This window comes from Echinops telfairi, unplaced genomic scaffold (assembly GCF_000313985.2).
Source record: "Echinops telfairi isolate 266 unplaced genomic scaffold, ASM31398v2 ScPeMD7_7410;HRSCAF=8448, whole genome shotgun sequence".
Lineage (NCBI taxonomy): Eukaryota > Metazoa > Chordata > Mammalia > Afrosoricida > Tenrecidae > Echinops > Echinops telfairi.
Window position 1 is genome coordinate 9,333,848 of NW_022111310.1, and position 27,089 is coordinate 9,360,936.

A 27,089-nucleotide genomic window follows, 5' to 3' on the forward strand; every position below is an offset into this window, starting at 1 on the left:
TCTCCCGAAGCTGCAGATTCAGTGCCATCGTTTGAAATATATTCTTCTCAGGGGAGGGGCAGGCATCCACTTAGTATTTGGGGCTGGGACCAGCCCCCTAGACCTCTCCACTGATTCCCTACTCCACGCCGGCATAAAGCAATTGAAACTTAAGATGCTCTTAGGGATATGCTCCTATCAAGTTTTGTTTTATGACATAGTTAAATCTAGTGGGGGGGGGGGTGGGGATTTAAATTAAAATCTGGAATTTTGATTTTCTGTGCCCCAAGTAAAATCACTGTTTTTCTATAGTATAAGAAAAGGAGACTGTAAAAAGTTTGTGGCTCCTGTTTGGACCAACTAAGGCACAGAAAGGACTGTAGAGCTGACACGACGTCCTCTCACTCACCCACAAAGCTGCAGGGACAGCACTGGAGACACAGTGTGGGAATTGTGCTGGTCCGACCCCCCTACACCGGGGCAAAACATGAAGGGAGCATACCAGAGCAGCAAGGGGAGCAAAGCACTGAAGTCACCGAGCAAAAAATAAACTTCAGACTCGGAGGGCAGGGCTTGGCACCTCATCAGACTTGATTGGAAAACATTCATAAGGGTAAGCAGACATCTGGAACTATTTCTAGGCCCTTTTCTCCCCCCCACCCCATGTCTATATATATAAGATAGGCAAGATAATCAATCTCGAGGAGAAAACAACAGGACTAATGGTTCCAGTGGGACAGGGACAGGGACAGGAGGTGGGAGGGTGGGAGGGAAGGAAGCGGGGAGCCAACAAACTCAGGAAGAAGGGGACAAGAAGAGATCTAAAATCGATGGTGTAGATGCCTGGTGGGGCTTGATCAAGTGCAGTGTAGCTGAGAGGAATTATTGAGTGCCGAATGGTCAAACATGACAGTGGGATAGGAGGAAAGTAAAAAGAACTAGAGGAAAGAACTAGGAGGCAAAAGACATTTATAGAGGTATAAATACAGACATGTATGTATGTAAATATATTCATATAAAATGATACGGATATAATTCTATGCACACATAGTTATATGTTAAGTATCAAGGTAACAGATGGACACTTTGTCCATCTCCTCAATCCTCAACACAAGAACACTTTGTTCTAATAACCTGGCATTCTGTGATGCTCACCTTCCTGACATGATTGCTGAAGTAAAAAAGGGTGCATAAGCAAATGTGGTGAAGAAAGCTGATGGTGCCCTGCTATTAGAAGATATAGCATCTGGCTTCTTAAAGGCTTGAAATTAAACAAGCAGCCATCTAGCAGGGAAGCAACAAAGTCCACATGGAAGAAGCACACCAGCCTGTGTAATCAAGAGGTGTTAACAGGATCAGGTATCAGGCATCAGAAGACCCAGAAAAAACAATCATATCATTTGAATGAGGGGGTCAGAGTGGAGACCCAAAGCCCATCTGTAGACGACTGAACACCCCTCACAGAAGGGTCACAAGGACGGGACAAGCAAGCCAGGGTGCAGTAAAGCACCGATGTAATGCACAACATTCCTCTAGTTCTTTAATACTTCCTTCCCCAACTGTCATGACCCCAGTTCTATTTTAAAAATCTGGCTAGACCAGAGTATGTACACTGGTACAGATAAGAGCTCTGAACACAGGGAATCCAGGACAGATAAACCCATCAGGAATACAATAAGGATAATGATACCATGAGGGTAGGGGAAAGATTGGGTGAGAAGGGGGAACTGTTTGCAAGGATCGATGTATAACTCCCCCCCCCCCTCCAGACGGGCAACAGAAATACGGGTGAAGAGAGACACTGGATGGTGTAAGATATGGAAATAGTTATAGTTTATAATTTATCAAGGGGTTACAGGAGTGGGAGGGTGGGGAGGAGGAAAAAAGAGAGGAGCTGATATCAAGGACTCAAGTAGGAAAAAATGTTTTGAAAATAATGGTGGCAACATATATACAAATGTGCCTGATACAAATGATGCATGGATTGTTGAAAAGCCCCTAATAAAATGATTTATTAAAAAAAAGTTTGTGGAAAATAGAATTAAAAGATAATGGAATCTTCTCATAAACTTCTTAAAGGGCCCTCAGTAACTGCTCTCTTCCTTCATGATGTAGCATGTTCGTGTTCTCACGTAGGCTTGTGAGCCAGAGTGAGAGTGCCGTAAGGATATGATCGGGATATTGAAATGTAGATGTCTACATACTTTAAATAGAATACTTTTTACCTAGAAACATAATGGAGCAGGACTTTTATACCTTTAAACCATGCTTGTTTGCAATTTACAGCTGACTCTAAGGAGTTCTTGAATAACAAACACATATTGAATGCTTGCCCTCCTAATAGAAATTCGGGATGTAGGTTCTCAGGTAGCAAACACATATTAAATGTTTGCCCTATTGATAGGAGTCCCACTCCATCTGCAGTGGCTGATGTTTTGAAGTGTGTGAATTTTGTCCCCAGCTTTCTTTTATATGTTTCTCATACAAAGAGTCAGTGATTCTTCCCAGTCAAAAGATTCTGACGAATGGGTTATCAGGGATCAATACTCGTGGAGTAATACCTAATTATGTTGTGAACTAATTTGCAGTAGCTTAACCAGTTTGTGCTTTCGAAAAAGTTTAAAACTTATTCTTGTAGTTTGGATGAAAGTTTAGAGAACAAATTAGTTTCGAATTAAACAATGTAGTTGCTGACATTCGTTTTGGTCCCCACAGTTCAGACTTTCCTCCCTGGCTGTCCTGGTTTCCAGCCCCCCACCTCTCCTGCCCCTTCCTGCCTTCTGAACTTTTGGGGCAAAGGCTGCCCTTTTGGCCTCTAATGGTTCACTGTTCTGAGGAGCACATTCCTCAAGGGTGTTATTGTTCAGTTTACAGGCCTGCTTCTTGTTTGTCTGAGAAGTGATCTTGGGGTAGATTCCGGTTCAGGTTCGAAGGGTGTCTAAGGGCCGTAGTCTTGGAGTTCCACGAGTCTCATGAGGCCAACGAGTCTGGTCTTTTTTTTAATGATCTTTATTTTTGTTCTCCATTCCGTGTCCCTCCCTACCCACCCCCCACCTTCACCCCTACCCCAGTCCAGGAGTCTAGGATCTTGTACGGTCCTGTCACTGCCGTCAGTAGGAACAGACACTGTTTAGTTCCACTTCTTAAGGTCTCCGGCTCTGGGAGGCTGTGGTTTCTGTGGCCCACCCACCCTTTGGACTAATTTTTTCCTTGCGTTTTTTATTTTCTTTACTCTTTCTTGCTGCAGATGAGAAGAGACCGCTAGTCATATCTTAGGTGACCACTCATAAGCTTTAAGCACCCTGGCACTGTTCATCAAAGTAGGATGCTAAGCATTGCCGTTGTGGGCAGTATTTTCCCAGTTGACCTAGATGCCCGTCAAGAATTGCCCTAAAGTGGATTGTAGCAGATGCAGTTCGATTAAAACCTAGCACCTTATCATTTGATCTCCCCTTTGACCTAAATTTGTTCTTTTTAAGAATAGTTTCTACTTTTCAATGGAGGTTTTTTTCTGTTTTACTTTGTTATTGTTGTTAGCTTTTCTGGGTAAATAAATGTTTTTTTAATTTCTGGTATGTTTTTCTGTACATGAAATCCAGGATAGACAAACCTATAGTGACAGTAACTGGATTAATGGTTCTTGGTATGGCAGGGAGCTTGGTGAGGAGATGGGGAGCTAATAACGAGCACCAGAAAGAAGAAAATGTGTTCTATAATTGGTCAAGGTAATGATTGTACAACTCTCTGTGATATGATTGAATTATTGAATGTATGCTCTATTGATTATATGCCAATAAAAGTGCTTTAAAAAAAAAAAGACTATGTCCTAAGCCCTCAAGCTACAATGATTCAGCCCCTCATGGTGTTTGTTTAAGGCTAAGAAGTTTACATAACACTGCCCCTAAAAGTTCATGGGAAAATGGACTGAAAAGACACTGGGCTTTTTCCGTGAACTTTCTCAAGCCACCTCATACCTGGATATATTTGAAACACATCCAAATATGTATGTAGAAATATCTTTTCCAAACCTACATATGCTCAAGGTATAACGCCATATACCCTGTCCCCCTGTTCAGCTTCATATCTGTCTGTGCACATTGTTTGCCTACCGGGACCTTCTAATGTTCTCTCTTTCAGAGCAATTGATGGTTGCAGCCAGATCCTGGCTAGTTCTTCTGGCCTCAGGGTTGTGTATACTACAGTGTGGCTGTTTCCATCTTTTTGCTTTTGTGAATAGTGCTGTAATGATCGTGGGTGGGCATATATTTATTTGTGACATAGTTCTTATTACTCTAGGATATCTGCAGGTAGAGTAATCCGACAGCCCCACTCCCTTGCTGGCTGGCTCATACGCTGTTTTATTCCCAGCTTGTTAAGGAAGCTCCGTGCTGCTGTCCACAGTAGTTGTAACACCTTTTAGTCCCACCAGTATATGAGGCTTCGGTCTCTCCATTACCTTGCCAGCATTTGTTGTTTTCTGGTCTGTTGTTTGTTTGTTTGTTTTGGGGGGGGGCTTTGGTATTAATCTTGGGGTGTGGTGACAGCTCAGTGCTTTGATTAGCATTTCTCACAAGATTAATGAGCATTTCGTCATATTTGTTGGCTGCTTGAATGTCTTCTTTGGTGAAGTGTCTGTTCATGCCCTTTGCCCATTTTGAAAATAGTTTATTCATCTTTTTTTTCTTGTGGCAAGTTTTTCTAATATGTCACTGACATTTTTCTCCCTCGGTCTGTGGGTTCTCTTTTTACTCGCTTGGTGAAATCTTCTGATGTCTCCTTTTAGAGAGGGCTCAGTCATCTATTTTGTCTTCTGATGTTTGTATGTTCTTCACTGTTTTGATAGTGTATTTTTTTCCAGGAATAATGACGCTGTTTATTAACATTTGGTGATTAACATTTCAAAAGCAATTTAAATAAAGACTGTGCAAATCTGAGATGGATCCCGAGGTAATGATCGGTATGGAGCAGAACAACATTCTTTTGAACCTGTGCAATTTTTAATTTTTTGGAAGGTAGCTATCTGTTTATGGGCCATAAATCAAACCAGACCCCCAGACCCCTGCCCAATCCCTGTTTAGGATGAACACATCCAGGGCCACTCTAAAAAAATGTTTCTTATCTGAAGGCCTGGACACCGCTGGCTTTCCACCGGTGAACCTCTCTCCTCTAGAGAGTCTGCTAAAGCAGAGAACAAAATCCATTTCTCGACAATCAGTGGAGCCACTTGAGTGTGTGGATGCTGCTGGTACAAAGGCTTGTTTCATAACCTTCCCTGTGCTTCCCAGGTGCCGCTGCGGCAGGTTGTGTTACGGCTCCCCATCGTTGAGCTGTGTGCCATAGGGATTCCAGTGACTAGTTTTTTTAAAACAAATCACCAGACTTTCTTATTAGGTGCCTCTGGGTGGACTCCAACCACCAACCATTCAGTTAGCTGCCAAGTGTGTTAGCCATTTGTGTCACCCAGGAGTTCCTGCCCCTGGAACTTTTGAATAGGTTACCCTATAGAGCAAAGCAGGTTGGTGGGGGGGGGGGGAATTGCAGCTGTGGTTAAGTCAAGGATCATAAGATATGAAGAAAATCCAGGCTAATCCAGTTTGGTTCTAGATACAAATACATGTAGAGAAGAAGATAGTATGGTCAGGGAGGCAAAAACTGGAGTGATGAAGCAACAAACCAAGGAATGCTGGCAGACACCAGAGAAGCTGAAAGAGGCAAGGCATGATTCCTTCCCTAGAGACTGTAGAGGGAGTGCCCATCTTCCCAGTGATTTCCAATCCAATCAAACTGATTTCCGACGTCAGGCTTCTAGGACTCATGTGCATGTGAAAGTTGGACGTTGACTAAAGACCAAAGAGAAATCGATGCATTTGAATGATGGTGCTGGTGAAGAATTTTCAAAGTTCCATGGCCTCGGCCCGCTTGGTGGTCCACGTGGAGAGAGGGGGAAGGGAAGGAGGACAGGAAAGGGAACAAGGGAGAGAGGACAGGAGAGGCGAGGGGGAAGAGAGGCGACAGGGAGAGACTGGCGAGCGATAGTGTATTTATGCCATGTATAAGTTTACCCCTTTTTTTTTTCACTTAGGATTTACGTATAGTTTCAGATTTTACATTTAGGTTCTTGATCCATCTTGAATTCATTTTTGTATTAGGTGTGAGATATGGTTCCTGTTTCATTCTTCTGAAAATGGATAGCCAGTTTGTTAACCACAGCACCATTTGTTAAGAGACGATCTCCCTTCTATTTCATGTGCTTCAGTGTTTTGTCGCAGATCAGCTGTTTGTAGATGGGTGGATTTACTTCTGGGATCCCAGTGTGTTCTACAGGTCTACCTGTCAGACCAGTACCAGCCTATTTTTTTAAAATCATTTTATTTGGGGCTCGTACAACTCTTATCATAATCCATACATCCACCCATCCTGTTGTGTCAAGCACATTTGTACATTTGTTGCCCTCATCATTCTCAAAACATTTGCTTTCTGCTTGAGTCCTTGGTATCAGCTCCTCATTTTTTCCCCTCCCTCCCCGCTTCCCCTTCCTTCAGTACCAGGCTATTTTAACTACCATGATTGTGGAGCAGGTTTTGAGATTGGAAAATGAGGGGCCTTCTACTTTCCTACTTTGTTCTTCTTTAGTAATATTTTGCTTATTTGACGTACTTTTCCTTTCCATATGAAGTTGGCGACTAGTTTTCCCATTCTTTAAAGAATGATGTAGGAATCTGGATCAGGATTACATGACTGGGGAGTATTGATATGTTCACAGTGTTAAGTATTCCCATGCATAGATAGTATATTCTTTTCTTTAAGTATGTCTCTTGGTTTCTTGTAGTAATGTTTTGTAGTTTGTTTTGTAGAAGTTCTTTTGTTTCTCTTTATATTTATTCCTAGGTATTTCATGTTCTGCGTGGCTGTTGTGAGTGGTATCATTTTCCCAGTTTCCTTTTCAGGGCTCGCTTTGTTCTTGTAACAGAAACCAGTTGGTTTTGAATGTTGATCTTGTACCTTGCCACACTGCTGAATCTTTCAATTAGTGCCCATACTTTTCTTGCAGATCTTTGGAATTTTGTATAGGATCATATCATTCGCAAATAGAGAATGTTACTTCTTCTTTGCTAATTTAGAGAGATGCCTTTATTTTTTTGTGTTTCTTGCATATAATTCTAAGATTACCAGAACAGTATTGAATAGCAGGGGTGCTAAATGGGAGTCCTTGTCTGATTCCCACTTGCAAGAGGAATACTTTCACTCTCCATTGAAAATCATGTTGGTTCTTGGTATTGTGTATATGCCCTTAATTATGTTGGGGAATTTCCCTTCTGTTCCTATTTTCTGAGCTTTTGTCAAGAATGGGGATTGGATCTTGTCGAGTGCTTTTCTGTGTCCTTTGATATGATCATGTGGTTCTTTTCCTTCATCATAAACCTTTTCTTGGCTTTTTGTGGTAGTGGTCTCATACACTATTCAACTTGTTGTGCTTGATGTATTTCATCCAGCACACCGGCCTCCGTGCTTAGAGATGCTTGGTGATATATTCTTAAAAGTCTCGGAAGCCCACGGGCCGTTCTCTTCTACCCGATAGGGTTGTGATGAGTTGGAATTGACTCGAGGGCAGTGAGTGAAAAGGGCTAATGATGGTGAGCATCTCTTCATGTTGTTGTCGGCCACTTCTTTGACGTGTCTGTTCATATCCTTTGCCTATTTTTAATTGGACTGTTAGTCTTTTTTGGTGCTGAAGTTTTGATGGTTTAAATTAGTCCCTTATTAAATATGCTGTGCCAAATTGTTTCTCCAATATATATGGATGTATATATTCTTTTATATACATCCATGTTCACTTAAGGTCCTGTTGTCTGGTTTATCATCTTCTGTTTATAAATTTTTAGTTATTTTTGATAGTTACTCCATAAATTGGGGCCTCTGTTTGCCCCCATTTTTTTGTGTACTTGTGTGTGTGTGTGTGTACTTTTAGTTAAATTATGAATAAAAGTTAGTTGTAGGAAAATAGGAAATATCAATATATTAAAATAAAATTAAACTACCCACAATCCTGACACATAGTGATAACCTCTCTTAAAATGTGTGTGTATGTCTAACGATGCAGGTATTTTTTTAATAGAAACTTTAAAAATAATGGTATCATGTGGTAACTTGTGTTGTTGTTTTAACCCAATGCTGTGAGTGCTTTCCCATGTTAACAGTAACACCATGAGACTTTCGTGATCCGGCAGATTCCTCTGTATATGTGTTAGATTTGATTTGATTTAGTCTCTACTTTATGTTATAATGAGGACTTCAAAAAGTTCATTGAGAGATGGAATGAAAAGATAATGAAACTTTCCCATGAACTTTTTGAAGCCCCCTTGTACCTTTGTGTCACAGTCTTTTAATGCTGTAAATGACGCTTATGTTATAAATATACATCCTTTTAGATAGGTTTCTACTTACACTCTTAATCATTTACTTGGGGTAAATTAGTAGAAATAGAATGACTGAGTCAATGTGTATAAATTATGTGTGTATCCACACACATATGTCAATGTTTTATATATATGGCCAAATTACCCTTCAGAAAGGTTATGTCATTTTGCACCTCTGCCAGTGGTACCTGTGAGTGCCACTGCTTCTTCCCCACCTCTATACCCTACGTTAGGGGGCAGGATCTCGGGTTGCCTTGGAAGATTAGACGCCTCTTAGCCATCACTGGGCAGAATAACCAGTTCAGCGGCCATGGCACAAGGTTAAAGCTGCTTTTTCAGCCTGTCATACACTTTATGAAGGGGCATTACAAAATTTGCGGGAATGTGGATTAAAGGATAATGGAATAATGGCAGTAGATTGCTTTTTGTGTGAATCATTTCCATTGCTTTGGTGTACAGGCAGCATTGCTGCTTCACTAGCTTTCCATCAATTAGCTATTTTATGACTACCAGATTCTCTATTTTCTCAACCATAGTTAGTTCTTCTCTGTTAGGACCTGGCATCCCATCTGGGCAGCATGCTCTTGTTAGTTCTGCCATAGTTAGGGGCCACTGGAGACATAACAGCTGGGTAGAACTTCCTGGATTTCAACTTTGTTATCCGAGTCAAAGTCGAGTTATATGGACTTTGCAAGTAGTATCATTGCCGGTGGCATCTCGACATCTGGGACTGCCATGGGCCGGTTTCCCTGAACCCCTTTGCTCTTGTCGCGGAAACCTGATGGCCTTTGAACAGCCTGGGATAGTGTGAAAGCACAGAGTTTGGAGGCAGCCTCGTGAATTTGAATGCTGACCGCCACTTGATAGCCGGGTGACACAGACGAGTTTTCCTTCCACTTTTTAAGTTTCATTTTCTTCAACAATAAAATGGGAAGACTAATACTATTTTTGTTTTCTATCGTGATGATTGAAATGATACTTCTTGTTGTTACCTTAACACAGTTCCTGACACATTGCTGTTGTTAACTACTACCAAGCCACTTCAGACCCATGGCGACCCTCTATTCAGCAGAGCAAAACACTGCCCAGTTCTAGGCCCTCCTCACAATTGTCGTCACATTCAGGACTGTCTTTGCAGCACTGTTGTCATTCCATCTTGTCAGGGGTCTTCCTCTCTTTCTCTGCCCCTCCATTTACCTGCCCTCTGCTGATAAGGTGTCCACAGTACATGAGTCGCAGTTTCTCCATTCTCCCTTCTAAGGAGCAGTCTGGCTGTACTTCCATGCAGATTTGTTTGTTCTTTGGACAGCCCATAGCACTTTCAGTGTTCTTCCCCAGCACCATCATTCAAATGCATCTATTCTTCTTTGGTCTTCCTTATTCAGTATCCAACTTTCACATGCATACGAGGTGGTTGAAAGTACCATGGCTGGAGTCAGGCACACCCTAGTCTTCAAAGTAACATCCTTGCTTTTCAACAGATAGACACAGAGAATGATTATTAACTATGAATCAAATTGGCTCTACCAAGTGTGCTCCCTCAGCTTGCAGGTCCAGTAGTAGGGTTTGCAGTGGTTCTAGGTTAGTACATCGTAGCTCTCTGGAATACAAATAGCGAATTGCACTCAGAAACCCTCTCCTGATGTGAGTAGATACTGGTGGGATGACAACCATGTGTCACAGTGTTTCTCTCATTTGGACCACATGTTTGTGGATGTCCTCTGGCTCAGGGTAGTATATGAACCTGGCTATATTGTTTTATCCCATCTGGTTCTTAGGGCAGAAAGCCTCTGCACCATTACCTTAGGAGCTGGATAGTTGCATTGGATAGTTTCCAGATAAGTAGCCCAAGTTGGCAGCATTTTCGGTTGGAGACAGCAAAATTAAGATTTACGTTTGAATATGACATTGGCACATATTAGACTGAAACCATTGGGACCATGCTATTTCAAAAAGCCATCATGTTCTCAGAGTCATGAGAAGTTCTGCTTGGTAAGAGTAGTGGCTGCTGTTCTATTGAGCAAGGGTGGTACATGTTTCAACAACCTGTTGATCAGATTCAATGTTTTCCTCTCTTGGTCTTCATGATGCCCTCAGATACGCTGACCTCTTTTCATAAACTTCTGATCTTTATCTTATTAAGGACTACCTTTTCATTGTTATGAGCACAGACTCAGGACTCAGACTGCCTTCATTTGAATCCTTGTTCCACCACTTACTACCTCTGAGATCTAGGGAAAGCTACTTAAACACTTGTTGTATTTCAGTGTATCCTCTTCATAGCTTTCTTCAGAAGATTAAATGAATTCGTATATAAAGGTAAAGGTAGCATTTGGCACTTAAGATTATGTCAGTGGTAGCTATTATTCTTTGGCTTAGATTGGGACTTTGAACCAGGTTGTTCCATTTTTGCTCCTGCTGAGACTGCATTTTTGTCTCAGATATATACGGCATCAGAATCAACAGTTTACCAAGATCCCTAGGTGATTCCTAGGTAGGCATAAGAGCTGGGGATCTTGTTAGAGTGTCGATTCTGATGTAGTATATCTGAGATGGAAACACAAATTCTCAGCAGGGGGACCAAATTAGAACGAACGGGTTCAAACCCTGCGTCCGATTCCACGGATTACCTTTGCTTCTCCTTCACAGATCTGTCCTTACATTTACTGTTAAGCACTCTGAGGAGCTCGGTGGTCCTGTCTACACTAAGTGTTGGACTGCCAGCCACAGGTCGGCTCTTCGAGCATGTCAGTCACCCCACAGGAGAAAGATGAGTCTACAAAGATTTAGAGCCTCAGAAACCCCACGTGGGGTTGCTGTGATTCAGAATCGGCTTGATGGCTATCAGTGGTTTGTCAGCTTGTCACACTGTAATGGCTTGTGTGTTGCTGGGACGCTAGCAGCTATGCCACCGATAAATTTCAAATGCCAGGAGAGTCACTAGGAAGGTGGACCTGGTGCTTTATTTTTAGAAAGCATTGGCCACTGGGACCCATATGCACAGCAGTGGAGCATTGTCTGACCAGCGCCAGAGGATGAGTCCCTTGGTTAGAAGGGCATACCAAATGTGACTGAAGAAGATTTGCCTCCTCCAAGTAGAGTAGATGTTAATGTGGATGGAACCTTTTGGAACCTTCATTTGCTGATGTGGCCTGACTCAAAATGAGAAGAAACAGCTGTAAACATCTATTAATAATTGGAACTCGGAATGTAGGAAGTATGAAGCTAGGATTGACCCAATAGCTGCACCGATGGGTGCAAACACTCCGACAAATGTGAGGATGGCACAAAACCAGGTAGTATCTTGTCCTTTTGTAAAAAGAACTCCTACTACGATTCCAGTTCATATATATATGTAGCACCTGTTTAAGTACGTCTCTGTGATGAATGAATGACTGCAGACAAGTTCTCAGTAATGCACTTGCCGTAGTTTCATTAGGATGCCTTCAAAAAAGGGTGCCCTGGGGTAGAAATAAAAGATTTTGAGGTCAGGGCTAATATCAAATTTTTAACAGAACTCAAGTGGACATCTTTCTAAATCATTCAAGCTTTGTCACAAGTTTTGGGGAATGCTGTGCCATATAAAACAATGATTTAAAAGAATAATAAAACAATGACTTTTAGATGGATCAAGCATTTCAAAGAAAATTGGGAAAGACCTCAAAGATGAGCTGAGAGCGGGAAGACCACGGACTTCGGCGCATGAAGAAGCTGTGGCTGAAGTGCAGACACAAGTAAAAGAAAACCGTAGGATTACCATTGAAGAGGTAGCTTTAGGGTCTCACATGGTTTGACATTTTCAATTTTGAGCAGGCATCTTGATCTCAGCCAGCTTTTGGCTTAGTGGGTGCCAGAAGCATCACACAAAGATCAGCTGGCTCGAAGAGTTTTAGGCAAGCTCTCGGATAACGAATCATAACGAGGAGAGAAGTCTTGGTTTTACCAGTACAATCCAGAGAGCAAAGTCCAGTCAAACAGTGACTTCGGAAGGGATCTGCGGGGCCAGTTAAATTGAAGTCGGAGAGGCCAGCTCAGAAAGCTCTGGCAACTTTTGGGGGGCTCTCAAAGGATAGATTTTCTTGAAGGGCACAGAACAATTTCAGGGAAATTTAGAAGAAGTTGTAAGAAAATTGAAAACAATGTTAAAAAAGGTTTGGAAAGTTGTCTTGAGGAATTTCTTTCCATCCTGACAGTGCATCTGTTCATTCTTCGAGGGGGGCAAGGGCTGTCCTACTATGAGAGTTTTGTTGGGAAACGTGTGACCACATCCACCCTACCTTCCTGATCTTGCTCTTCAAACTTCTTTTTGTTCCTAAAACTTATAGAACGTGTCGAAGGAACACGAGCTGAATCCCTTGAGGATGCCCAAACTGCCCTTTGGCCGTGGTTTAAACAGAGGAGCACAGCATTCTTCAGGGAAAGGCTGGAGAGGGAAGCCCCGCCTTCCATAGTGTGCAGACATAGACGGAGGACTCGTCTTCACATTTTGAAGGTTCTCTTTAGAAAAGGTGTCTGGTTTTGTAGCAATATTTTCAGACGTGCCTTCCTACAGAGGGTCACGCTGCGTCCACTTGAAGGAAGGTACCTAAGAACAACATCCAGTACTCCACTGAAGAGTTTCACATGCCTCCTCCGTCCCAGGAGATTTGACCCATTCATGGGAACGCTTGCAGTTGGGCCTGGCTGGAGTGTGTAAAGCCCTTTCCCTTGTTGCCTTGGCTTATTAGAGGCCAGGGAATTGATGTGGAAGCTTACTCTTGATGAAGGTAGGGGGGTTTGTTTTTAAATTTTATTGTGGTAAAAATATAACAAATTATTTTAACATTTTGGGGGTACAATCTAGTGACACTGGGCAAAGAAACTCAGTACTCCCTGAGCAATAACTACTTATCCTTCCTTCCCCTGGCCCTTAATGGCTGCTGATGAACTTTTTATCAATGCATTTTTCCAGTTCTACATATTTAGTATAAGCAGGATAATACTCTGTCTACCCTTTTTGTCTGACACGTTTAACTGAACATGCAGCTTTCCAGGTTAATGTTAGACCATGTTATAACATGTTTCAAAACTTAATTTCTCTTTTAATCTAAATACTTCTTTGCACGTACAAGGGGGCTTCAAAAAGTTCATGGAAAAATTCTATTATCTTTTAATTTAATTTTTTCACAGGCATTTTGAAGCCCTTTCATATATGTTGCTTTGTTTTAAATGACTTTTTTTAGGTCCTGGTAATTTGCATGTTGAAAAGGGTTGTTGTTGTTAGATACCTGCCCACTGCCCACTCCTGCGCCATCCTTACAATGGTTCCTATGCAGGACCTACAGCTGCAGCCACGGTGTCAGTCCATCTCATCGACGCCTGCCTCTTTTTCACCGCCCCTCACTTTGCCCAGCATGATGTCTTCTCTTGGGTTGGTCTCTCCTGACAACATGTCCAAAAGTCCATGAGATCAGTCTTGACGTCCTTTCCTCTAAGGAGCACCCTGGCCATACTTCTTTCCAGAACGATGTGTCCTATGGCTGGGATTTCTTGTGCACATTCTCTCCTGAGACATGTGCTACATGTATCTCTCATGAAGACCAGCAGCACTGGCATTGGTTAAGTCTCCTCAGTCCTACATCCCTTAGAACGTTTATTCTTACAAGGTATAATTATGCTATCAAGAGATGTAAGCATGAGATACTTGATATTGCCTATCACTGTATCCATCAATGTTTGGAAGGTAATGGGAGACGTTAGATCTGAGTTGGAATCCGAGAGCCTTTCTGGTGCATAGGATCCCACAACAGATGAAAGTCACGTCATCGTGAGCTCCTTCACAGTGATGTTCTGATAATAAAAAAGCCATGTCTCATTATATACATTTAAACTCATTTAACAGTTTATTACGTGTATGTTTTAGAACAGTGATCATAAGCAGAGGAAGTGGCCTGTTTGTGAAGGTCCTCAGGTGGTTAGACGTGTTGCAGCAACTCAAGCAGGCTACTGTGATGGGATGCTCCTGGAGCGAGGACCTGGTTTGAGATGAAGCAGGTGAGGTAGGCAGTGGGTAGGCCATTGGGGCCTGCCAGTTTATGCTAAAGCTAAGGAGCAGTGGGAAGCCACTGAGGAATATGAAGCAAGGGAGTGGGGCTGTCGGATTTCTCTACCTTCATCTCAGGAGAACTGACTGTTGGGGAGAAAGACTGGCTCAGAGATCCAGTTCGAAGTTTGACGAGAGTATAGGCTGAGATCAGATAGTGACATGTACTACGTAATCGTAACGCTAGACTACTTTGGAGGTATAATCCCTAGGCCGTGGTGATGCATGGAGAGCATGAATGAGAGGGAGAAAAGGAGGGTGATAGACTAGGCTTGTGGCTTTGCAGTTGGTAGAACCATTCACCGAAAGAATGTTCGAGAAAAGCTGAAACTTAATGCAGTCGTGGCATTTTAATGCCACTTGCCTCTCAGTGGGTTGTGTTGTGGTGCCTTGCCATCAGTATGCCAATTACCAACAGGTCGCTCATGGTGGGCAGGTTTCAGTGGGGCTTCCAGATGCAGGGAGCTAGAAATAAAAGGCCTGTAATCTACTCCTTTAAAAACTGGTCAGCACCAGGCTTCAGCCCGATGCGCCAAGACGTGAATACAGCATACCAGCAAGTACCAGGGAACCAGTAGAGAGGTCTGTGGGGCTGGCCCCAATCCCAACTATGTGGACCCCCCCCATCCCACCTCCCCACCCCCAAGAAGAATGCACTTCAGAGGACAGCATTGAAACTACAGCTTGGGGAGAGGGGCGCGTCTGATCAGAGCACACAGGAGAAAGGAAGAGGGAAGGAGAGGGAGGGGAGCACATCCTGGCCCACCAAGCCCCAAGGATGATGTTCCTGCTCAGAGCAGACAATGCACAGAGAGGACCATAGGGCCGTCCCCACCTTGAGACAGGACGTCCCTCACCAAACCATAGTGCTACAGGGGACACACTGGAGACACAGTGTGGCAATTGTGCCCAATCTGACCCCACCACACTGGGACAAAACACTAAGGGCATGCAACAGAGCAGCAAGGGGAGCAAAGCAATGAACCCCTGGGGAATACCAAAAGTAGACTTTGGAGAAAGAGTGTGACACCCCATCAGACTCGACTGGAAAACACTCCTAATGGCCAACAAACAGACCTTGAACTATTTATAGGCTTTTCCTTTTTTGTGAGTGGCTTTCTTTTAGTTGTTATTTTATTTTTGTTTGGGGAGGTTTTTTTTGTGGTTGTTTTGTTGGTTTGGGCTTCTTTTGTTGTTTGGCTTTGCCTGTTTTTTGCACTTATTAATGCCTTTGTATGTTTATCTAGATAAGATAGGCGGGATAAACAATTCAGAGACAAAAAGAATGGGACTGATGGTTCCAGGGGGATACTGGAGAAGGGGAGGTGGGAGAAAGGAAAGGAGGTGAGGAACAAACCCAGAGATAAGGGAACAACAAATGAACTAAAATCAATGGAAAGAAGGGCGTAGGCTGCCTAGCGGGACTTAATCAAGGGCAATGTAGCAGTGAGGAATTACTAAACCTGAATGAAGGCTGAACATGATGGTGGGACAAGAGGGTAGTAAAAGGAAATAGAAGAAAGAACCAGGAGACATGTTAAGAATTAAGGTTGCAGATGAACATTGGTCCTCTATTCAAGTACCCCCTCAAAACAAGAATACTTTTTTCTAATCATTCAGCATTCTGTGATGCTCGCCTTCCCGACAAGATTGCTGAAGACAAAGTGCGTGCGTAAGCAAATAAGGTGAAGAAAGCTGATGGTGCCCGCCTATCAAAAGGTATAGCGTCTGGGGTCTTAAAGGCTTGAAGATAAACAAGCAGCCATCTAGCTGAGAAGCAACAAAGCCCACATGGAAGAAGCACACCAGCCTGTGTGATCATGAGGTGTTTATGGGATCAAGTATCAGGCATCTAAGACCCAGCACAAAACCATACCCAATGTGAATGGGGGAGGGGCATTGAGTGGAGACCCAAAGCCCATCTGTAGACTATTGGACAACCCCTCACAGAAGGGTCACAAGGAAGAGATGAGCCAGTCAGGATGCAGTATAGCACTGATGAAACACACAACTTTCCTTTAGTTCTTTAATGCTTCCTTCCCCCCACTATCATGACCACAATTCTACCTTACAAATCGGATTAGACCAGAGCATGCACATTGCTACAGATAGGAGCCCACAACACAGGGAATCCAGGATAGATAAACCTCTTAGGGCCAACAAGGAGAGTAGAGATACCAGGAGGATAAGTGGAAGGTAGGGACAATAGGGGGAATCGATCACAAGGATTGATACAAAACCTCCTCCCAGGGGGACGACCAGAAAAGTGGGTGAAGGGTGACAGAGGATGATGTAAATATGAAAATAATAATCTATAACTTATCAAGGGTTGTTGAGGGAGGGTGGGGGGGGCAGGGAGGAGGAGAATGAGGAGCTGATATCAAGGGCTCGAGTAGAAAGAAAATGCTGTGAACATGATGGTGGCAGCATATGTACAAACGTGCTTGACACAATGAATGAATGTATGGATTGTGATAAGAGATATATGAGCCCCCAATAAAAGTATTTAATTAAAAAAAAGAATAATGGCAACACATGTACAAATGTGCTTGATACAATTGATGTATGGATTGTTATAAGAGTTGTAAGAGCCCCCCAATAAAATGATACTTTAATAATTTAAAAAAACTGGTCAGGAAAAGCCTTGTGAATAGCAGTGGGTCATTATGTGAGTAGTGCCAGCAGATGAACCAACTGGGGCAAAGCTGCTTCCTTAGAATTGACATTAATGGCATGTATGGAATACAACAAATCTTCATTTGCTGCTGTGGATATGGTGATGGTTGAACAGTATGATAAACAATAAATAGTAATGTCACAGAATTCTACAGATGAAGAATGTGGAAATGGAACATTTTTCTTATATATGTGTTTATTTCAATAAACGGACAAAAATGCAGTGTGTAGTGTATGCGATATGAATTTAGGAAAATTAGAAGTGGTCAAAAATGAATGGAATACTTGAAGATCAATACCTAGGCATTCGTGGACTGAAATGGACTGTGTTGGCCATACTGAATCAAACGGTCATGTGCTCTACCATGCTGAGCTTGGCGAATTGAGGAGGAGGAGCCATATTGCATTATTGTCAAATTAACATTTTATAGTCTGTCCTGAAGAACACCACAGTTGGCGATAACATCCTGTAAGCCTAGAATGAAAAAGGAAGGTTTTTAAAGAATTGATGCTATTGAATGATGGCGTTGGCCAAGAATATTTAGTATTCCACGGGTTGGCTGAAAGCTTCAAGGTCAGTGATTCAAACTCACCCATCCTGAAGAAGGACACCACGCTTGGTAAATTAGAGGGTCAGTGAAAAAGACCCCTAACAAGACGAATTGGGACAGTTGCTTCTGTCGTGGGCTCACACATAGCAGTACTTGTGGAGATGACAAAGCAGCGGGCAGTGCTTCCTTCTGGTGCACACGGTTGCTAGGAGCAGGAGCAGACTTGACCTTAAACCAACATGACATGAGCTGTGGAGTGTTTGTGAGACAGCCAACTGTAGACTTCAAGTAGGTAATTGAATTAAAATCATCTGTTGTGCGAAGCCCTGATCGCACTGTTGGTTCGGCAATGGACTGCTAACGGCACAGTTGACAGTTCAAACTCACCAGCTGCTCCTCCGGGGAAAGATGAGGCTGTCTACTCCTGTAAAGATTTACAGCCCCAGAAACCCTGTATAGGGTTGCAATGAGTAGACCTGTAGAATAAACATTCCAGTCCCTTCGGGGTACCATCACTGATCCCACTTGCTCCCAGTGTTGCTTGCTTCCATTCTCCTTCTTTCATAACTCTTGGTCCTTGGGTAAATTCTGCCATTTTTATCTTAAATGAATTGATTCTACCACGGAGATGAATTCAGTTCCAGTCTTGAAAGGTTAGGACTAAAGGCCATAGTCTTGAGGGGGTAGTATTCTTTTGGATGAAGTAAAAGAGAATGATAAAGATAAAGGCAATCATCAACTAAGGGTATTATTTAGGAGCCATGGTGATGGAGTGGTTACAAGTTGGGCTACTAATCAGAAGGTCAGCGGTTTGAATTCACAGCCGATCCTCGGGAGAAAAACAGGCTTTCCATTTCCTACAAGAGTTACAGAATGCCTTCAGGGGCATTTCTACCCAATTCTATAGAGTCACTATGAGTTGGAATTCACTCGATGGCAGTGACTTTGACTTTGGTATAGATGTGACTTTGTAATTCTATGTGTAAATGTACTATCGGATACATTTAGAGAACCCTAGCCAGCCTCAGGGATGAGAATAATTTTTACATGTTAATGAATTTCAATGCTTCTTTGCTTTAATTCTTTATATCCTGATGCCATGTGAGCCATTCCGTTTGATTTGGCAGCTGCTTTGTGGAGGAACACCAGTAGGTTCCACAGCCCACTCTTGGTGTCATTGGTCTTCGTCCACAGCCTAACAAGTCAAGGGTTTGTTTCTATTTCTTTACCATGGCTGTGCGACCCAAAATGATATGACTGATATGAAATATTATTATTTTCTGTGTAGAAGGTTTGATGATGATTAACTTGGATACTTGGAATAAGAGGTTTTTAATTTTTTTTAAGTTCAAATATGGATCTCTGATTTTATCATTATAGACCCCCTGGAAATTTTGAATAGTGAGAAGCTGTGCAGTTGGTCCTATGCATTATAGGACAGGCTCCAAAGTAAAGGGTTTGTTTAACAAATGCCCTTGAACTAAAATACAATATCATAATGTTTTGATCTTTTGTTTTAATCCTAGGAAGCTCTTCAAAGAATTATTTCAACTCTGGCAAATAAAAATGATGAAATTCAGAACTTTATTGATACATTGAATCATACATTAAAAGGAGTTCAGGTATGAATCTTGTATTATAGACTCTGCATAAATATGTGACAGTGAATAGTTGTTGGGTCAAATCAGAAGTGTATATATGCTCTGTTAATGCTAGATTATACTTTAATAGGGGTGAGAGCAGGATTTTAAAATGGCAGATAAGATAAAAATGCTTTCCTTCCTATCCCTGCAAGATACTATTTGGAAAGATCAAATGGAAGGGAAAGGATGGGAATACTACTTATTAGGAAATAGCCTAGTGTTCACTTTTACAGTCCGATGTTAACTGTGAAAGGACTTCAAGATCATCGGGTGGTACTGTCATGAATGGGCCTTAGTGTTTTGTGAAACAGGCATAGAAGACTTGGAAGACACTTGGGAACCATGAACCCTTTACTATTATGCTTTGGAAACATGTTTGTCTAAACGTAGTGTGTTAGACAGGCAGCCGCACACTGGTCCGATGATCTAAGAGCAAGAGACAAGAAAGGTGAGGCTCACCGAGCCAAGTTCTCTCCGCACTTCAGTTAATCCTACTTGTGTTTATTGGCCAGGCTGGCACAATAAACTATCTCACCTAGTCGTTGCTTGCTTCTTGGCCTGTTAAACCTTCCAATTTTTATAGTTCTTGTATTGCTTCAATTTGCTATGAATAAGTCAATTGATGATGGTCTTCACAATTTTAACAGTTGAACTAGTTCACTGGAAAGTTTGGTGAATCTTGATTTATTGATAAAAAGAACCATGGCATCTGACATCTGGAAAAAGAGAATTAAGAGTAGCGCTTACCCAAACTATTCTTCTGCTCGATTAGAACTCGAGCAGGGACATAATTCTCAAAACTCAAAACTCACTGCCATGGAGTCAGTGCTGACCCCTGTGGTTTCAGAGACGAGCCCTTTATGGGAGTAGAAAGTCCAGTCTTTCTCCTGAGGAGCTACTGGTGGTTTTGAACAGCCCACCATGCAGATCGCAGACCAATGCTTAACCACTACAGCACCAGGGCTCCATACCATAGACACAGAGGCGAATTCAGGCACACTTGTCACTGAAGATGGGGAAACGAGAGGAAGTAGGCAAGAGACAGGCAGAACGTGCCACTTGGTGATTGAGAGGAGCGAGTAGTCCGGTTCTTCTGGACTGATGAAGAGATGGGTCTCCAAGAATTGAAGTGACTTGTCCATGGTCATACTGTTGCTGAATGGAGAACATGGACTTCGACCTTAAGTCTTCTGTTTCTACGCTACATATTACATTCCCCCCACCCCCCACAATTTGTCGTAATCACTGTTAATAAACTACTATAACCATTGGCACTGCTGTTGATGAGACTCCAGTGATAGTGTCTCTTTAAATAAATATCTTAAACAAATGCTTGAACATATGGTACTGTAGTCTTTTGTCAATATTTGTTCTCTTAATCCATGCCAGCTTACAGTTCTTAATTGAATGATTCAACTACATTGAAAAATGCCTTAAGAGAATCTCTTCTGTCTCATAATTGTTGCAAAGGTAGATATTTTTACATAGGGTTGTTATGAGTCAGAATTGACTTGATGGCAGCGAGTGTTTTTGGAAAGAGTTCATAAATATTTTACGTTCTTGTAAGAGCCAAATCCTGCTCAGTGAAGCAGGGAGGGTCTCTGGGAAAACCAGACACTGAAAATACTCGATTGACTTTCTATTAGGAACGAGTTGTGTGACGGTCGTCTTGTCAAGGCACTTATGTGTGTTTGGGCATATAAATTTTAATGCGAAATGTTGGCCACCCTTTGACCCATTTTCTCACGGAAAGCTCCAGGGGGTGAGCCTTCCTTATCTTTTCTATTTTCTGGTCACCTTGGACATTCCTAGGTTAGAGGCCTCTGCCTCTTCCCGGCTGTCTTCCCTTAGTGTCTGTCTGTCTTTAGATGACCTCTTCCTCTGTGTGCCTTCTCTTTTCATATGGCTTCCAGTCAGGTTTGATTAGGGCTCACTCTAATCTTGTGTACATTATTTGACTCTGCAAAGATGTTTTCCCAAATAAGGTCACAGTCACCAGTACTGAGAGGTAGAACTTGAACATAACCTTTATGGGACACTAGTCAACAGAAATCTTTTGAATCTGTTCTCTGATAAATCTTTCAGGTTTTTCTTCTTCACTGTTTGAGAGCTCTTCAGTAAAACCATTGTTTTTTCCTGTTTGTTTTTTAATAGGAAAATTCTTCTAACATACTTTCAGAGTTAGATGAAGAATTCGATAGCTTGTACTCCATATTGGATGAGATGAAAGAAAGTATGATTAGCAGCATCAAGCAGGAACAAGCTCGGAAATCCCAAGAGTTACAGGTGAGATGATGTAGCTATTTAAAGATGACCGTTTCAGCACACTGAATGTTTAATTTATTAAAAGTGAAAAATGATGGGTTTCTCTATGTACCTGTACCTCTTCACTCTGCGTTGGTCAGAGGTATCTTTGAGAATCTGAAACCGAGGGAAGACTATGAATGCCCTCTCTCTCTGTTAGACACACTGTGGACCCTGTGGCCACGAGTCAAGTACCCTCTCAAGTCTGTTTATAGTTTCCAGGTTAAAGTTACGGTTTGTTGCTTATGTGTAAGGGGATGGGATAATCATTATTACTGAAATTATTCAAAGAAAATGTAATCATGAAGTACCCATAAATTGAAATAATTATAATAAATGAATTCATTTAATAATAAAAAAAGCAAGACTGGAGAAGAAGGGAAAACTGAGCATCTTCCGAAGGCCTAGGGCGTGGACTCAGCCGGCGCCAAGTGTGTGCCTGTGCTGTGGGCCCAGGTCCCTCTGCGTAGGATCGGCGTGGAAGGCCCTCTGTGCTCGCGGCTGCTTCGTCTCCAGCCTGCCTTTTGCCTTCGCCATTCTTGCTCTCCACCATTCCTTCTCTGCCATCAGCCAACAGGTCTATCAATGCACTGTAGCATGAGTGGGGTCGCTTTTCTTCCCTCTTCCCTTTGGGTGACAGATATCTCATGCGTACTGAGTGTGCTTTGTCTTGCCAGTTTCTGCCCACCAACGTAAGCCGTCCCTGGTGAGGGCTGCTCCAGCGCTATGGACGCCGTTTTCCTTTTCTCTTACCTCCAGGCTCCAAAAACCGGGCAGGTGCCTGTTGTTTTATTGCATATATGACCTTGCCCCCACCCCCCATCTCCTTCCTTAGAGGTAGCTCCACAGTTGTTTGCTTTTGGCATTGTCAGTGGGGGATCTAGAATCTGGAGACAGCAAATGGACACTTTAAAAAAAAACTTGCAATTGGGTAGATAAAATTAAACTATTGTCAATCTCTGTCATGAATACTTTGCAATGTGTGTTTGGAAAAATATTTCCCAGTCTCTATTAGTACATGCATTTTATTTTATTGCCAGCTCCTAGTTAATGGCAGTTAACCAACTCCCTCCTCCCCTGCAGCCCTTTCCCCTCCTCTCTGCCTTCTTCAGTCTCCTCTTATATGTTCAAATATGTTGGATAGCAGTTCTACCAGTAAGGACTTTTTGGAAAGCATTGTTAGAAATTAAACTTATAATTATCCTATTACATTGAATTTTTAAAAATGTTTACCGTCTTCATCATTCTATCTAGTTATGCTTGCCCTGAAGATAATTTAGAATTGTAAGCAATTTGAAATGTTTTGAAAACATTTTATATCTTAGTGTAAAATTCATATTTGAGAGTCAAGATTAGAGAGTTGTTTATAAGAACGATTTATGGGATATGTCAGCGATGATCCTTGGTTGCCAGTAGTTACATTTCATGCATTCATTCAATAAAACTTCATTGATGGCTATGCTAGATTTTGGGTATGTGGTAGTGAGGAAAATAACTCCTCTCCCATGGATTTCACCTTCTGACAGAGGGTAATTTGGAAGAAATGCAAAAGGAAAGGAAACTCAGGTCCCTTTGAAAACAGAATTTAAGAGAGAAAAGCAAAATAAGCAAAAACTGTATATAGTACAAAACTGATCTCAGAATAAGGCTGTTATTAAGAAGCATCTGGCTCTACATAATACAGAGAGGTTATGAAGTGAATTAAGAAACAGTTACTTAGAAGCTGAAGTGAAGAGTTTGACGCTTGCTTCATAGAGGCTCTATCAAGTAAGGTCGTTCATTTGCAAAGATAATCAAAGAACAACATTCTAAGAGTCTTCTAGTTATGTTGGAGCAAAGCCAGTCGAATGCTTCATTCCATGTCCAGTGAACCCTCGTTTATCGCGGTTAATCGGTTCTAGACCCTACCGTGATAAATGAAATTCCGCGAAGTAGGATTCCTTATTTGTAAATCAAATATTTTCGTAGTTAGAGCATAGAGGACATGAAAAAACACCCTTTAGTCACCATTACACTCGTATTACCCAATTTATTAAACGAAAAAGGGAAAATGCAGTAAAACATTTTGGACGTTACAATGATCATTTATTATTTATTATATTATGAAGTACAACGGATGGAGCGAACGGAAGACTCATTCAAGTCAAAATGGCATGCAACCTCCAAGATTTTCTTGCCATCTTTGATCATATCCAAAAGTTTTACCTTTTCCTGGATGGTGAGCATCTTCCTCTGGCGCTTATTTTTATTGTCAGAAGGCTTAGAAGAAGCAGCTCGTTTAGGAGCCATCATAGGGCTTAGATAAAATTTCTTTAAAATCGCAAACAATTACAGTACACTGTACAAAAGCAAAAATGCATCTGATACGTAGCTCTGATATGTAGCGATGCAGACAGAAGCGTGTACAGTATGAGCCAATCAGTGGCATTAATGACAGAGCATGCGCTGTTACACAAAAACCGCAATAGAGTGAAGCCGCGGAAGTCGAAGCGCGAAGTGGCGAGGGTTCACTGTATCTGGGCTTGGTGTTTGAATCCTTGCTTAACTTTAGCCCTGATATTAAAAAAGAAAAAACTGGACTTGAATATGGAATAAAAAGATAGTAATGAAGACTCTGAAGAAGAATCTTGGATACATTTGAAAGTTTAGAAATGAATTTCTTTTAATGCTAGTGCCAAAGGTGGGCGGGGGCAGGGGGCACTGAAGAGTTTTACCAACTTCTAAGACAACATGCAATCAAGAGTCATTGTTAATTAATTGGCAATTGGAAAGTGAAAGTTGGAAATGAAGATTTAGTAGTTGGTGATAGAAAAAATGTCGTGGAGATCACATGGTAGAATTTTGTATTAGATTCATTACACGTGTCTTTTTCAACTACACAAATAATGACTATTCACGTGGGCCTTGCCTGATAGAATAGCAATCAGATAGTCTCCATTTGTGGAAAAAGAACAGAAGCTCTGTACCAGCAGCCAGGACAAAGCTAGTGGCTGACTGCAGTAACAAACCATCAGTAACTCATATGTAAGTTCACACTGTGCCTGAAGAAAGTTGAAACAAGTCCATGAGAGAGCGCCACAGTGCGAAGCTGAACAGATATGGCACCTTGAACACTGGTGAACCAAGACGAGCTGAGTGATGGGCCTCATACCTGAAGAACTTTGAGGAAGAAAAGGCTTATATAATAAAGAGAGGCTGTATCAAGTAAGGCACTTCATTTGTAAAGATAATGAAGGAAACAAGTCATAAAAAGACAGGAAAGACCAGAGCAGATGTCAGAAGGGATTCTGAAATTTGTCCATGAGGAGAGAGTAGCTACAGCAAAAGCAAAAAATTAGGAAGTAAACGATCCAAACAGATTTCCAAGGTCAGCTTAACGAGGCCAAGTGTTATACTTAAGTGTACACAGAGCAGGAGTTAGAAAGTTAGAAGGTAAAAGAACGTCACATTCCTCACACTGAACAAAATGAAGGGGAAAAATTAAGCCTTGGGTTTCAATATTTAAGATACTATGAATAAGATATTGAACAACACAGGAAGCATCAAAAGAAAGCAGAAGAATATGCAGTTACTGTACCCAAAAGGACGGGTTGATGTTAACCCATTTGTGTATGCAAGAAAATTTGGAAAACAACTACCTGGCCAGCCAATTGGAAGAAATCCATGTGTGCCCATTCCAAAGAAAGATGATTCAACCGAATATGGGGATTAATGAATACTCTCATTAAATGCTACACAGAAGTAAGGCTTTACTGAAGACAATTTTAAAATAGTTGCAACAATATATTGACAGGGAGCTGCCTGTCACAAATTCAAGCTGGATCCGTAAGAAATGGAACAATGGATATCATTCCTAATGTCAGATAGATGTTAGCTGAAAACAGAGTACCAGAGAGAGGCTTATTGGTATGGATTGACTGTGCAATGGCATTCACTCATAGCAAAGCATATATAGAATTGTGAAAAATAGGATTCCCAGGACAATTAAGCCTGTCTTTATGGGAAACCTGTACATAGACTAACAGGGCATCGTTTGAACTGAACAAGCACACAGCATGGTGTTAAATCCAGAAAGGTGTGTGACAGAGTTGTCTACTTCGCTCTTCTTGTTCAGTCTGTATGTTGAGCAACTAATTTGAGAAACTGGATTATGTGGAAAACACAAGGATCGGAGGAAGACTCGTTAACTACCTGAGCTTTGCAGACGACACAGCTTGCTTGCTTCGAGTGAAGAAGACCTGAGGAACCTGGTGAAGATCAGCGACTGCAGCTCCAGCACGGATTACCCCTCAGTGTGAAGAACGCAGACTCCGACAAGAGCAGCCATAGGCAACATCAGGATCACTGGAGAAAAATGTGAAGTTGTCATAGATTACATTTTACCGTATATACTTGAATATAAACCGACCCGAATATCAGTTGAGGCACCTGATTTTACCACAAAAACTGCATTAAAAATATGCTGAAAAAACTGGGCTTATCCGTGAGTATATACGGTACCAACTTAGATTCATAGCCATTGCCCATTCATTGGGCAGATCCTTGCTACAAAATACATCTGTAAAATGTTAAGAAGTAAGGGTGTCACTTTGAGCACGAAGGTGCACCTGATCCATGCTACTGGCAAACGCTGGGCAACGAAGGAGGAAGACCAAAGGAAATAGGATGCATTTGCATTATGGTGTTGGCAAACAGTACCACAGACTTCCAGAAGAATGAATGAATCTTTCTTGGAAGAAAATGTACAGCCAGAATACTCCTTAGCAGGGAAGGTAGTAAGATTCTGATAACATACTTCGAATATGTTATCAGGAGGGATCAGACCATGAAGAAGGACATCAGACTCATTAGAGAGTGAACAAGGGACAGAGCCTCAATGCGCTGGACTGGCACTCTACGCAGGGTGACACAGCGGAACAGCGGGCTCAAGCACAGCCAGTATGAGGACGGTTCGGAGGAGGCAGGGCTTCCTTTCTCACGCTCGGGCCACTGTGAGCCCACATCCTTTTAATGGCACTGAACAACGACCATCACTAGCAGTTTTCTAGCATGACAGGGCTTAGTTTTAGACATACAAATCAATAGAAAGAGCAAATGCAATGAGGAAGATTATGTTTGCTTAAATTCATATGTGAGTAGTGAAGTCAAGCAACATTTATCATTTACATTCCTCTCCTCTGAAATTTAAATATTTACATGTGTGGTTTCTTGTGTTATCTAGTCTTGGGAACTCTAATTTTCCATGTACAGTAATACATATTAGTTGGATAATCAGTAAAGGAAATTTAAAGTTCTGCTCATACTAAGGTAGCAGTGGACATTGGCCCTCCACTCAAGTACTCCCTCAATGCAAGAACACTTTGTTCTATTAAACTGGCATTCCATGATGCTCACCTTCCCGATAATGATCGCTGAAGACAAATGGATACAGAAGCAA

At 41.9% G+C, this 27,089-nt stretch overlaps 1 protein-coding gene across 3 annotated transcripts in view; it reads left to right on the forward strand.

Annotated features, from left to right (window-relative positions):
* The window catches only part of FSD1L (fibronectin type III and SPRY domain containing 1 like), an 85,030-nt gene that overhangs the window by 6,852 nt on the left and 51,089 nt on the right, over positions 1 to 27,089 (forward strand). For all 3 annotated transcript variants that reach the window (XM_045296609.1, XM_045296610.1, XM_045296611.1), the window contains exons 2-3: positions 19,232 to 19,327; positions 21,503 to 21,634. In XM_045296609.1, the coding sequence (XP_045152544.1) occupies positions 19,232 to 19,327; positions 21,503 to 21,634 (228 nt within the window). The remainder of the gene's footprint in view (positions 1 to 19,231; positions 19,328 to 21,502; positions 21,635 to 27,089) is intronic.